The 15,105-nt window shown below is 39.4% G+C and overlaps 1 protein-coding gene across 4 annotated transcripts in view; it reads left to right on the top strand.

Moving 5' to 3' along the window:
• Nucleotides 1-15,105, top strand: part of sh3pxd2ab (SH3 and PX domains 2Ab) — a 283,993-nt gene that overhangs the window by 226,792 nt on the left and 42,096 nt on the right. For all 4 annotated transcript variants that reach the window (XM_061968244.1, XM_061968226.1, XM_061968235.1 and 1 more), the window contains one exon: nt 7,683-7,796. In XM_061968244.1, coding sequence (XP_061824228.1) covers nt 7,683-7,796 — 114 coding nt within the window. The remainder of the gene's footprint in view (nt 1-7,682; nt 7,797-15,105) is intronic.

The raw sequence follows: 15,105 nt of genomic DNA, 5'->3' as shown, positions 1-15,105 counted from the left end.
GAACAGACTGTGGTCCAGCCTCACACCTGTCCCAAACCTGACCCAATAGGTTCAATATTTTAGTATTATTATTGTATAATTACCGTATTTTTTGGAGTATAAGTCGCACCTGCCGAAAATGCATAATAAAGAAGGAAAAAAAAACATATATAAGTCGCACTGGAGTATAAGTCGCATTTTTTGGGGAAATGTATTTGATAAAAGCCAACAGCAAGAATAGACATTTGAAAGGCAATTTAAAATAAATGAAGAATAGTGATCAACAGGCTGAATAAGTGTACGTTATATGAGGCATAAATAACCGACTGGTATGTTAACGTAACATATTATGGTAAGGGTTAGGGTTAGGGTTAGGGTTAAATAACTATAACATATAGAACATGCTATACGTTTACCAAACAATCTGTCACTCCTAATCGCTAAATCCCATGAAATCTTATACGTCTAGTCTCTTACGTGAATGAGATCAATAATATTATTTGATATTTTACGCTAATGTGTTAATCATTACACACATAAGTCGCTCCTGAGTATAAGTCGCACCCCCGGCCAAACTATAAAAAAAAACTGCGACTTATAGTCCGAAAAATACGGTAAAGCGACTTCCAATGAAAATAACAAGAAAATCTTGTTTTTCATGAGCTATGTACCAACCAGCGTGTCTGGGTGGGGGTCCTACTTTGGAAATAATGTGTACCCCATCTCATTTAACTCCCTTTAAAACATTCACATGTTGCACAATGAGATGTAAGCATGAGATAAAGTGTACATTCCTGTAAAATTATTTCCAACTCACAACACCCACTCTTTCCTGAATATGGAACCCTGCCATCAGGGAGAAGACTCCGGGTCCCACTATGCAAATCTAACCGCCTTAAATTATCATTTGTCCCAGCCTCCATTAAGCTGACCAACAATGTGCAATAGAATTTTAATACATAGGTTAGCACTTTTTTTTAGCACATAGCACTTTAGCACATAGCACTTTAGAACTAAGCACTTTAGCACACAGCACTTTATCCATGAGCTCTAGTGCAATGCACATTGGTACTTTATCTTTATCTCCATACTGTAGATTTTATGCCTACATCAAAGTGCCACCTATGTCTATCAAGCTCCATGTTCTGATGTTTAAATGTTAGTTGTCTGGTTGTGGTTGTGTCTGTGCTTGTGTTTTTGTTCTGTTGTTTTTGGGTATGTTAAGAAAGCAATGATGCACTGTACCCAAGACAAATTTCCCCGCGGGGACAATAAAGTTGAACCTTGAACCTTGAACCTTGAACCTTGAACTTCCAGAGCACAGTGTGAACAGACTGTGGTCCAGCACCACACCTGTCCCAAACCTGACCCAATAAGTTCAATATTTTAGTATTATTATTGTATAATTACCGTAGTTTTCGGAGTATAAGTCGCTCCGGAGAATAAATCGCACCGGCCGAAAATGCATAATAAAGAAGGAAAAAAACATATATAAGTCGCACTGGAGTATAAGTCGCATTTTTGGGGAAATGTATTTGATAAAAGCCAACACAAAAAAATAGACATTTGAAAGGCAATTTAAAATAAATGAAGAATAGTGAACAACAGGCTGAATAAGTGTACGTTATATGAGGCATAAATAACCAACTGGTATGTTAACGTAACATATTATGGTAATGTCATGACTTGGTCTTGGGTGTGTGCTTTTCCGGGATGGAACGGAAAGTTGGCTCGGGCGAGACGGGAATGAAGGTACATGATTTATTTATTATTATCACAAAAAAAAAGGAATAAATGAAAGCGCGCACAGTGGCGGAGAATAAACTATGAAACCAAAAGACTATAGCAAAAAAGTACAAATGAAAAGCACGCACAATGGCGGAGAACAAACTATGAAACCAAAAAGACTATAAACATGGAACAAAAACTTACTTGGCTTGGACAAAAATAGTTGCATGAAGAAGGGACATGGGAAGAATGGACAGAGCATAAATGTGGAGAGGTCGTCAGGAAGACAAACTGAAAGACACTGAACTTAAATACTACAGACATGATTAACGAAAACAGGCGCGTGACTCAAGACGTGAAACAGGTGCGTGACGTGACAGGTGAAAACTAATGGGTTGCTATGGTGACAATCAAGAGTGCACAATGAGTCCAAACGTGGAACAGGTGAAACTAATGGGGTAATCATGGAAACAAGACAAGGGAGTGAAAAGACAGAAACTAAAGAGTCCTATAACTAAACAAAACATGACTTAAAACAAAACATGATTACACAGACATGACAGGTAAGAGTCATTCAAATAACTATAACATATAGAACATGCTATACGTTTACCAAACAATCTGTCACTCCTAACCGCTAAATCCCATGAAATCTTATACGTCTAGTCTCTTACGTGAATGAGATCAATAATATTATTTGATATTTTACGCTAATCATTTCACACATAAGTCGCTCCTGAGGATAAGTCGCACCCCCGGCCAAACTATGAAAAAAACTGCGACTTACAGTCCGAAAAATACGGTACACATGGCGCTCCAAAATCTGTGAAAATATTTTCGTAGGACTTTGGTAAGCTATGAAGCTGCACCGCTTCATGGATTGTGGGAGCATTACGGCTACCATAGTCAGACGTACTGTGCTTCAACATACAGTGTGTGTATAAGGACCCCAAAATGGCACCTATTAGGAGATGTTTTGTCCCGAACATAGAAAATGTGCAAAACACTTACTTGTCTTATTATTTTGATGCTCCTAATTCCGGCTGATGTAGACCACAAAGAAGTGATAAAAAATTCACAATATGACCCCTTTAATGCGCCTTATAATTTGGTGCTCCTTTTGTATGAAAATAGACCTGTAAAGACCCACTCTAATAATTTCACACATAAGTCGCTCCTGAGTATAAGTCGCACCCCCGGCCAAACTATGAAAAAAACTGCGACTTACAGTCCGAAAAATACGGTACACATGGCGCTCCAAAATCTGTGAAAATATTTTCGTAGAACTTTGGTAAGCTATGAAGCTGCACCGCTTCATGGATTGTGGGAGCATTACGGCTACCATAGTCAGACGTACTGTGCTTTAACATACAGTGTGTGTATAAGGACCCCAAAATGGCACCTATTAGGAGATGTATTGTCCCGAACATAGAAAATGTGCAAAACACTTGACTTACTTGTGTTATAATTTTGATGCTCCTAATTCCGGCTGATGTAGACCACAGAGAAGTGATACAAAATTCACAATATGACCCCTTTAATGTGCCTTATAATTTGGTGCTCCTTTTGTATGAAAATAGACCTGCTTAGACCCACTCTAATAATTTCACACATAAGTCGCTCCTGAGTATAAGTCGCACCCCCGGCCAAACTATGAAAAAAACTGCGACTTACAGTCCGAAAAATACGGTACACATGGCGCTCCAAAATCTGTGAAAATATTTTCGTAGGACTTTGGTAAGCTATGAAGCTGCACCGCTTCATGGATTGTGGGAGCATTACGGCTACCATAGTCAGACGTACTGTGCTTCAACATACAGTATTATAATGGTGTGTGTATAAGGACCCCAAAATGGCACCTATTAGGAGATGTATTGTCCCGAACATAGAAAATGTGCCAAACACTTACTTGTCTTATAATTTTGATGCTCCTAATTCCGGCTGATGTAGACCACAAAGAAGTGATACAAAATTCACAATATGACCCCTTTAATGCGCCTTATAATTTGGTGCTCCTTTTGTATGAAAATAGACCTGCTTAGACCCACTCTAATAATTTCACACATAAGTCGCTCCTGAGTATAAGTCGCACCCCCGGCCAAACTATGAAAAAAACTGCGACTTATAGTCCGAAAATACGGTACACATATAACATTACATATATAACATTACACATATAACATTACGCTCCCATATTAAGGTATTAAGGCCATGGTTAGGGTTAGGCTCGTAATTAATGACGTCTGCAGTAACATATTGTGTCATTTATACACCTATTATTTTGTACACAATATGAGGGACAAACTGTAAAAAAAAATATTATTCATCTACTTGTTCATTTACTGTTAATATCTGCTTATTTTCTGTTTGAACATGTTCTATCTACACTTCTGTTAAAATGTAATAATCACTTATTCTTCTCTTCTTTGATACTTGACATTAGTTTTAGATGATACCACACATTTAGGTATTGATCCGATACCAAGTAGTTACAGGGTCATACAATAAAATATAATACCTAATAAACCAATACTGATGAAGAAATATTGATGTAAAGGGTAGGTGTCGCGTTGTTTTCTGTTTTAACATGTTCTATCTACACTTCTGTTAAAATGTAATAATCACTTATTCTTCTCTTCTTTGATACTTGACATTAGTTTTGGATGATACCACACATTTAGGTATGGATCCGATACCAAGTAGATACAGGATCATACATTGGTCATATTCAAAGTCCTCATGTGTCCAGGGACGTATTTACTGACTTTATAAACATAATATGACTTTTTTTAAAAAGGAAAAAATATCAATTTGATCATAGTAGTATCGACTAGATACGCTCTTGTACAAACCCCGTTTCCATATGAGTTGGGAAATGGTGTTAGATGTAAATATAAACGGAATACAATGATTTGCAAATCCTTTTCAACCCATATTCAGTTGAATATGCTACAAAGACAACATATTTGATGTTCAAACTCATAAACTTTATTTTTTTTTTTGCAAATAATAATTAACTTAGAATTTCATGGCTGCAACACGTGACAAAGACGTTGGGAAAGGGCATGTTCACCACTGTGTTACATGGCCTTTCCTTTTAACAACACTCAGTAAACGTTTGGGAACTGAGGAGACACATTTTTGAAGCTTCTCAGGTGGAATTCTTTCCATTTCTTGCTTGATGTACAGCTTAAGTTGTTCAACAGTCCGGGGGTCTCCGTTATGCTATTTTAGGCTTCACATTTTCAATGGGAGACAGGTCTGGACTACAGGCAGGCCAGTCTAGTACCCGCACTCTTTTACTATGAAGCCACGTTGATGTAACACGTGGCTTGGCATTGTCTTGCTGAAATAAGCAGGGGCGTCCATGGTAATGTTGCTTGGATGGCACCTTTCAGCATTAATGGTGCCTTCACAGATGTGTAAGTTACCCATGTCTTGGCCACTAATACACCCCCATACCATCACACATGCTGCCTTTTACACTTTCACCCTAGAACAATCCGGATGGTTCTTTTCCTCTTTGGTCCAGAGGACACGACGTCCACAGTTTCCAAAAACAATTTGAAATGTGGACTCGTCAGACCACAGAACACTTTTCCACTTTGTATCAGTCCATCTTAGATGAGCTCAGGCCCAGCGAAGCCGACGGCGTTTCTGGGTGTTGTTGATAAACGGTTTTTGCCTTACATAGGAGAGTTTTAACTTGCACTTACAGATGTAGCGACCAACTGTAGTTACTGACAGTGGGTTTCTGAAGTGTTCCTGAGCCCATGTGGTGATATCCTTTACACACTGATGTCGCTTGTTGATGCAGTACAGCCTGAGGGATGGAAGGTCACGGGCTTAGCTGCTTACGTGCAGTGATTTCTCCAGATTCTCTGAACCCTTTGATGATATTACGGAGCGTAGATGGTGAAATCCCTCAATTCCTTGCAATAGGGGCAGGATCACTTTGTTTAAAGTCAATATCAACTGAAAGTGTAACAAGATGATAGATTTTTGGCGCTCATAAACAGAAAAAGATTGCCCATAAAACATCATTAAAAGTAAAATGAGTATAAATGGTGACTGTTAATGAGGTTAGTCTTCCCGTGGTGTGACTCTGGTGCCTCGGAACGCAACAGTTCTTCAGGAACATGTGCACTGGAGGTTTGGCCCAGCTGTGATGGAACTCTTCCCATCATCCGAGTCTTTATGGCTCTCCACACAGCTGCCAGGTGGCTGCGTTGCCACAACAAACAGCAAAGAACGTAGCACATATAGGTGGTAATACGTCATATATACAGGTAAAAGTCAGTAAATTAGAATATTTTGAAAAACTTGATTTATTTCAGTAATTGCATTCAAAAGGTGTAACTTGTACATTATATTTATTCATTGCACACAGACTGATGCATTCAAATGTTTATTTCATTTAATTTTGATGATTTGAAGTGGCAACAAATGAAAATCCAAAATTCCGTGTGTCACAAAATTAGAATATTACTTAAGGCTAATACAAAAAAGGGATTTTTAGAAATGTTGGCCAACTGAAAAGTATGAAAATGAAAAACATGAGCATGTACAATACTCAATACTTGGTTGGAGCTCCTTTTGCCTCAATTACTGCGTTAATGCGGCGTGGCATGGAGTCCATGAGTTTCTGGCACTGCTCAGGTGTTATGAGAGCCCAGGTTGCTCTGATAGTGGCCTTCAACTCTTCTGCGTTTTTGGGTCTGGCATTCTGCATCTTCCTTTTCACAATACCCCACAGATTTTCTATGGGGCTAAGGTCAGGGGAGTTGGCGGGCCAATTTAGAACAGAAATACCATGGTCCGTAAACCAGGCACGGGTAGATTTTGCGCTGTGTGCAGGCGCCAAGTCCTGTTGGAACTTGAAATCTCCATCTCCATAGAGCAGGTCAGCAGCAGGAAGCATGAAGTGCTCTAAAACTTGCTGGTAGACGGCTGCGTTGACCCTGGATCTCAGGAAACAGAGTGGACCGACACCAGCAGATGACATGGCACCCCAAACCATCACTGATGGTGGAAACTTTACACTAGACTTCAGGCAACGTGGATCCTGTGCCTCTCCTGTCTTCCTCCAGACTCTGGGACCTCGATTTCCAAAGGAAATGCAAAATTTGCATGGTTGGGTGATGGTTTGGGGTGCCATGTCATCTGCTGGTGTCGGTCCACTCTGTTTCCTGAGATCCAGGGTCAACGCAGCCGTCTACCAGCAAGTTTTAGAGCACTTCATGCTTCCTGCTGCTGACCTGCTCTATGGAGATGGAGATTTCAAGTTCCAACAGGACTTGGCGCCTGCACACAGCGCAAAATCTACCCGTGCCTGGTTTACGGACCATGGTATTTCTGTTCTAAATTGGCCCGCCAACTCCCCTGACCTTAGCCCCATAGAAAATCTGTGGGGTATTGTGAAAAGGAAGATGCAGAATGCCAGACCCAAAAACGCAGAAGAGTTGAAGGCCACTATCAGAGCAACCTGGGCTCTCATAACACCTGAGCAGTGCCAGAAACTCATCGACTCCATGCCACGCCGCATTAACGCAGTAATTGAGGCAAAAGGAGCTCCAACCAAGTATTGAGTATTGTACATGCTCATATTTTTCATTTTCATACTTTTCAGTTGGCCAACATTTCTAAAAATCCCTTTTTTGTATTAGCCTTAAGTAATATTCTCATTTTGTGACACACGGAATTTTGGATTTTCATTTGTTGCCACTTCAAATCATCAAAATTAAATGAAATAAACATTTGAATGCATCAGTCTGTGTGCAATGAATAAATATAATGTACAAGTTACACCTTTTGAATGCAATTACTGAAATAAATCAAGTTTTTCAAAATATTCTAATTTACTGGCTTTTACCTGTATAGGTGGTGTCACAGGAGAGAAGGTCATGGTAGCACATGTAGGTGGTGTCACAGGAGAGAAGGTCAAGTCTGTGCTGATCATGTTTCTGTTCCTGCAGGCTGGTGGTTCGTCAGCACGGCGGAGGAACAAGGCTGGGTCCCCGCCACCTACCTGAACTCCCACAGCGGCACGCGGGACGACATAGAGCTGGGCGCCTCCAAATCGGGGCAAGGTAAGTCATCATGGACCTCAGCTGCCCACCCACACACACACCAACACAAACCTGCACGGAGGTGGAACACACTCGGCCTTTAAGTGCAGGTCTGAACACGGAGTAGATTCAGGTCTGCATCAATAGTGAGGAGGACTTCCAGACCACAGTCCAGTACAGTCCAGTACTGTACAGCAGAGGATGTTAGTCACATGATTGGAACTTGTTGTCCTTTGCTTCCACATACTGGACCCGTCTCTGCGGCCTGGTGGGGCGATTACGGCCGTACTTGCCAAAGTCTTTCGCAGCATTTAGTTTGGCGAGGACAACAAAGTGTGAGCATGGGAATGATTATTAGACTTGTAAACAAGCAGTGATGTTTGAACACAAACATCTTCCTGCTGCACGTTGTCTTACTGTGCAAAAATGTGATCCTATTTGCACTCAAGGCACGTTAGACAATTGCAAAGATCACAACTAAACACTGGTCATGTTTTTGTGGAGATTCTCACTCCTTCAGATAGGCTTGTACGCTATACCGCTACTAGTATAGCATCGCAGTACTGTTCAATCAAAAACGGTACTATACTCTGTTTGAAAAGTACCAATTCGACATTTTTTTTAATTTGCTGGTTTTAGGAGCAGAGGAGCATGTTGGGCAGCGCACACACACAGAGTACTTACAAGCAGACACAGTGTGTAGACAGAAAAGGGAGAACGGACGCATTGTGGTGTAAAAAGTCAAGATAAAGGTGAAGTTATAACACTGAAACACCCTCAGAAAGAGCTGCTTTAAGTGGTTTATCTACTTCTAAATCACTAATCCTGGCCTCCATGGCAACGAATAAAGTAAGTGTCTTACAAGTAGCATTATCACTGGAGGACGAGGAATAGGTAAACATGCTTCACTACACACCGTTGGAGGATACAATAGCTCACCGCCGTCACAATGTAAACAAATGCCATGGGTGGATCTACACCTGACATCCACTATAGTGATACTGTCATGACTTGGTCCTGGGTGTGTGCTTTTCCGGGACGCAACGGAAAGTTGGCTCGGGCGAGACGGGAATGAAGGTACATGATTTATTTATATTTATCAAAAAAAAGGAATAAACGAAAGCGCGCACAGTGGCGGAGAACAAACTATGAAAAACAAAAAGACTATAAACATGGAACAAAAACTTACTTTGACAAGGGACATGAAGCAGGATCTTAGAGGAATGGACAGAGCATAAATGTGGTGAGGTCGTCAGGAAGACAAACTGAAAAACACTGAACTTAAATACTACAGACATGATTAACGAAAACAGGTGCGTGACTCAAGACGTGAAACAGGTGCGTGACGTGACAGGTGAAAACTAATGGGTTGCTATGGTGACAATCAAGAGTGCACAATGAGTCCAAACGTGGGACAGGTGAAACTAATGGGGTAATCATGGAAACAAGACAAGGGAGTGAAAAGACAGAAACTAAAGAGTCCTATAACTAAACAAAACATGACTTAAAACAAAACATGATTACACAGACATGACAGATACCAAGTACAGGAGCGTATCTAGTCGATACTACTATGATTATATCGATATTTTTTATCGTCGCAAAACATTTTTTCCTTTAAAAAAAATGTAAATTATGTTTCTAAAGTCAGTAAATACGTCCCTGGACACATGAGGACTTTGAATATGACCAATGTATGATCCTGTAACTACTATCATTTTTATTGTTTATAAACTCAGGAAAATACGTCCCTGGACTAGTGTTGTCCCGATACCAATATTTTGGTACCAGTACCAAAATTATTTTGATAGTTTTCGGTACTTTCCTAATAAAGGAGACCACAAAAAATTGCATTATTGGCTTTATTTTAACAAAATAGGCGGTATAGTACCGAATATAGTTAATTAGTATCGCAGTACTATACTAATACCAGTACACCGTACAACCCTACCCTGGACACATGAGGACTTTGAATATGACCAATGTATGATCCTGTAACTACTTGGTATCGGATCCATACCTAAATGTGTGGTATCATCATACTTGCCAACCTTGAGACCTCCGATTTCGGGAGGTGGGGGTGGGGGCGGGAGCGTGGTCGGAGGTGGGGCGGGGGGCGTGGTTGTGGGCGTGGTTAAGATATATATATATATATATATATATATAAGAAATACTTGACTTTCAGTGAATTCTAGCTATATATATATATATATATATATATATATATATATATATATATATATATATATATATATATATATATATATATATATATATAAATAAAATAAATACTTGAATTTCAGTGTTCATTTACAAACTACAACTCACAAACACTTTAGAGTTAGGCTCCACCATCACAATGTGTACTTAAACTTATAAAGATCACATGGATATTATTCAGTGAGTTGATTCACCAAAACTAACCTGTTATACAGGAGGAAAAAGCACACAGGACGTTTCAATTGTTCACAGACTGGTCGCGCTCATCACAATGACAAGACACTTCCGGTCTGCAGGTGATAGCATTCAATTGGGAAGAAACGCCCTACTGCCCCCTACTGACCAATGTGAATACTGATAAATGTGGAATGACAGCTCCAAAAACGAATTCAAACCACAAAATAAAATAAATAAATCAACACAAAAATGTGACACATTATGGGTGGGTCACATATGCATGTACAGTAGATGGCAGTATTGTCCTGTTTAAAAATGTCACAACATTGCTGTTTACGGCAGACGAACTGCTTTACGGTAGACACTGTTGTTGTGTGTTGTCAACACGTCACTCAGGTCCGCCTGAATTTCGGGAGTTTTTCGGGAGAAAATTTGTCCCGGGAGGTTTTCGGGAGAGGCGCTGAATTTCGGGAGTCTCCCGGAAAATCCGGGAGGGTTGGCCAGTATGGGTATCATCCAAAACTAATGTAAAGTATCAAAGAAGAGAAGAATAAGTGATTATTGCATTTTAGCAGAAGTGTAGATAGAACAGAAAACAGTGCGACACCTACCCTTTACATCAATATTTCTTAACCATATTATTATTGGTTTATTATGTATTATATTTTATTGTATGATCCTGTAACTACTTGGTATCAGGTCGATACCTAAATGTGGGGTATCATCCAAAACTAATGTCAAGTATCAAAGAAGAGAAGAATAAGTGATTATTACATTTTAACAGAAGTGTAGATAGAACATGTTAAAACAGAAAACAGTGTGACACCTACCCTTTACATCAATATTTCTTAACCATATTATTATTGGTTTATTACGTATTATATTTTATTGTATGACCCTGTAACTACTTGGTATCAGGTCGATACCTAAATGTGTGGTATCATCCAAAACTAATGTCAAGTATCAAAAAAGAGAAGAATAAGTGATTATTACATTTTAACAGAAGTGTAGATAGAACATGTTAAAACAGAAAACAGTGCGACACCTACCCTTTACATCAATATTTCTTAACCGTATTATTATTGGTTTATTACGTATTATATTTTATTGTATGATCCTGTAACTACTTGGTATCAGGTCGATACCTAAATGTGTGGTATCATCCATCCAAAACTAATGTCAAGTATCAAAGAAGAGAAGAATAAGTGATTATTACATTTTAACAGAAGTGTAGATAGAACATGTTAAAACAGAAAATAAGCAGATATTAACAGTAAATGAACAAGTAGGGATAGGGATAGGTCTTTATTGTCATTGCAACAAGTACAACAAAACTATGTTTTCAGCACAAACCCGTTCAAGATGAGACAAACAAACAGTGTACAGGGTTACAGAACAGGAACGCTGATGAGTCGCCACGAGGCGCCCCGTAAAAAGTGGGAAAAAGGTAGAACGCTGGGGAAGAAGATGAGTAAAAAAATACAATCTAGACTAGGCTCCTAAGGGGGCCTAGTCTGGAGTGGGAAAAAACCTCCATGCCATGCACACATCAACATGTTTCATTTAATCACGAAAACTCGCAACAGAGGGTGGTGGAGTTGGGGCCCTGGAGGTCGACTGCTGCTTTGAAGCGCTGCCAGCCGTCCATCACCCCGAAGGGGAATCAAGCGGTGGTGAAGGCGTGGGGTGGGGGACGGTGTGTGTGTGTGTGTATATGCCCATTGTCTTGGGTGTGTTGATGTAGTGTTCATGTTCATAGGTTCATAAATAGATTAATAATCCATTTTTTACAGTTTGTCCCTCATAATGTGTAGAAAATAATAGGTGTATAAGTGACACAATATGTTACTGCATAGACTAATTAGGAGTCTTTGTTTGTTTACTTACTACTAAAAGACAAGTTGACTATTTTATCTAAGGACTAAATGACAATAATAAACATATGTTTCATCTACACTAAGATTTTTTTGTTCAAATAAAGACAATAATGACATTTTGTGTGGTGCCCTTTATTTAGAAAAGTACGGAGAAGTATCAAAAGACATTTTGGTACCGGTACCAAAATATTGGTATTGGGACAACCCTAAACAAAACGATGGTAAAGATCAGTTGATCAACAATCAGTTCAAAGGCAAATGTTGGATGACCAGGGATTACATGTCTCTAATACCGATAGGTTGTTTGCCTCTATGGTGGCACAACATTTAGTCAGTAGAACACTCCTATCGTGGAACGTGACAATATTTGGGGTAGAGATGCCAGGACATTGTTGAAAGAACTCCTCTAGTTTGTCATAGATGGCTTCTACTCAAAGGAATGTCCCTTGTTGTTGCACAACAACACATATTTGTGTGACCACAGTTAGGGGCCACGCCTACCAGAGACATACAGTATTTTTAGGGGAACCCCACAGCTATAAAGTTTTGTGGATGGAAGCTGAAATGTCGTCAGCGAAGGAGAAGAATTGCATTTCTTCAATTCGACCTTTGCTGATTACACACTGCTTGCATGCTCAGGCAAAGCAGTGGTGTCCAAAATCCACCCGGGGACAACACGCCTCCTAATAGAGGCCATGTTGGGGTCCTTATACACACACCATATTAATAGCATATGTTGAAGCACAGTACGTCTGACTATGGTAGCCGTAATACTCCGACAATCCTTTTTTCAATATTCTAAAAGTACGATGGACTAGCATACCTGCCAACTACTCCGGTTTTCCCGTAATTCGTACGGTTTTCATCAACCTATTCCGGGTTACGGTTGCAGTGATAAAAAATACGTTTTTTCATTAATTAAAAAAAAAAAAAGGGTGAAAACTACGCGAATTGCACCTTGTGCAGACAAGATTTTTCGATCGGACACGGAGGAATTAGCGATGTAAAAGACCACGTTGGGACAAAAAAACACAAGTCTAATGCCGTCGCTAGCGATACAAGTGGAAAACTTTCAACGTTTTTCGTCGCCCAAACAGATTCTTTGGATGTGATAAATGCCGAAGTTTTATTTACGGAGGCAATAATTGAGCATGGATTTCCAATCGCACTGGCTGATCACATGGGACAGTTAAATGTTTGTAATGCAACCTTTAAAAATCATTACGCGGTGATCGCGGTCCCAAAAATAAACTTTTCTTGCATGATAATGTCCAGAAAAATTCGCTTTATATTACTATAGAGTCCTTTTAACGAATGAGTTTGATGGTTTATCACAAACCTTAAATGAAAGAAGTCCTTTGTTCTCCTGCACCGCATGCACTTTGGCCTTGCTTCGTGTTTGGTGCACAATCCTGTCGGCTGTATTTCACAGCACGACATACTGTTAAAAGTGTTTATACTATTTATGCTTTCAAGTCCAAGTTGAAGAAATCTTGTTAAATGTTGACAGCATAACTACCAAAATACAGAAGTATGTCCTTAATATTTTTGCAGTGCTATTTCTGTTGAAAAGTTCAAATGATTACATTAGAGATGTGATGTGCCACTTTTCAAGTGTCTGATGGCTTCAATTAATTTTCATGAATTTTTCATATTTGGAATTCTTTTGAAAGGCTTACAAAAAAACTACATTTGAATTGTAATTCCATGCTATTGACAGGACTATTAATTGTAATGAAGTTAGCTTACCATGTTTACAGTATGATAATTGTGATAGAAATGTGAATTTTAGGCACAGAATATTTTTTACAATTGAACAAGGCAGTAGATTATACAAGCTTGGACAGAAAGTTAATAATGACACCAATTTTTTTTTTAATGGAATTGTTTAGTACTGTTTTACCATTTGTTTACTGTAAAAAGTGTTTATACTGTTTATACTTTCAATTAACAAATTGAAGTCTTGTGAAAGGTTGACAGGATAACTGGCATTAACTGTCAAAATAATTTCAAACTATTGAAGTTAGCTTGCAGAATAAACATGTCAATCAACCCATATGATTTTTGCTGTAATATTTTTGTTTTGAAAAGTCACTGTGACTGATAGAAAAGTGATGGTTTTAGCAACATTTTAACCTGTCTGAATGCTAATAATCATTTTGCGTCGGGGGGCGAAGCCCTGAACCCTCCACCAGGACTTTGTCCTGGACCTACCGGGGCCTGCGGCCCTTGGACCCTGGCTACTAGGTTTTTCTGATTTCAAAAGTTGGCAGGTATGGACTAGGACCCGGAACATTAGGACTGATTACACACTAATCACTACTGTACAAGAAGTTCTAGGAATAGGTATTGAATCTGGGTTCTATATTAACACTGCTGCCGACGTAAACAGTAGTAAGCACATTTTAAAACAAAGTAGCTATCGGTGCTAAATGAATGCAGACCGAAGTGATATCGTGGAAGTAACGTCCTGTAAGTAGGCAACGCTCTTTTTAAACTTTATTGCCAACCGTAACACGTTAGCAGCAGCTCCAAGGCGTCAACACCACAACGTTAACTCAGCACGTCCTCATTACCAACCAATCCCAGTCACTGCGAGCAAGGTGCGTTCACGAGCAGCCGGAATTATGAGCATCAAAATTACAACTCAAGTAAGTCGGGTGTTTTGCATATTTTCCATGTTCGGTTTTATTGCTGGTTTGGCTCCAATGACAATTTGTTGAAGATTTTAGTTCTTCAAAAGTGCTAATTTGGTACTAGTATTGGTTAAAATGTCAACGATACCAATCCCGAGTACTCGGTTTACAATGTACTGTATCGTGGTTATGACATACTTGCCAACCTTGAGACCTCCGATTTCGGGAGGTGGGGCGTGGTCGGGGGTGGGGGGCGTGGTCGGGGGCGTGGTCGGGCGCGTGGTTAAGAGGGGAGGAGTATATTTACAGCTAGAATTCACCAAGTCAAGTCTTTCATATATATATATATATATATATATATATATATATATATATATATGTATGTGTGGGGAAAAAAATCACAAGACTATTTCATCTCTA

This window comes from Nerophis lumbriciformis, linkage group LG02 (assembly GCF_033978685.3).
Source record: "Nerophis lumbriciformis linkage group LG02, RoL_Nlum_v2.1, whole genome shotgun sequence".
Lineage (NCBI taxonomy): Eukaryota > Metazoa > Chordata > Actinopteri > Syngnathiformes > Syngnathidae > Nerophis > Nerophis lumbriciformis.
This window is presented reverse-complemented; position numbering and strand designations above follow the sequence as displayed.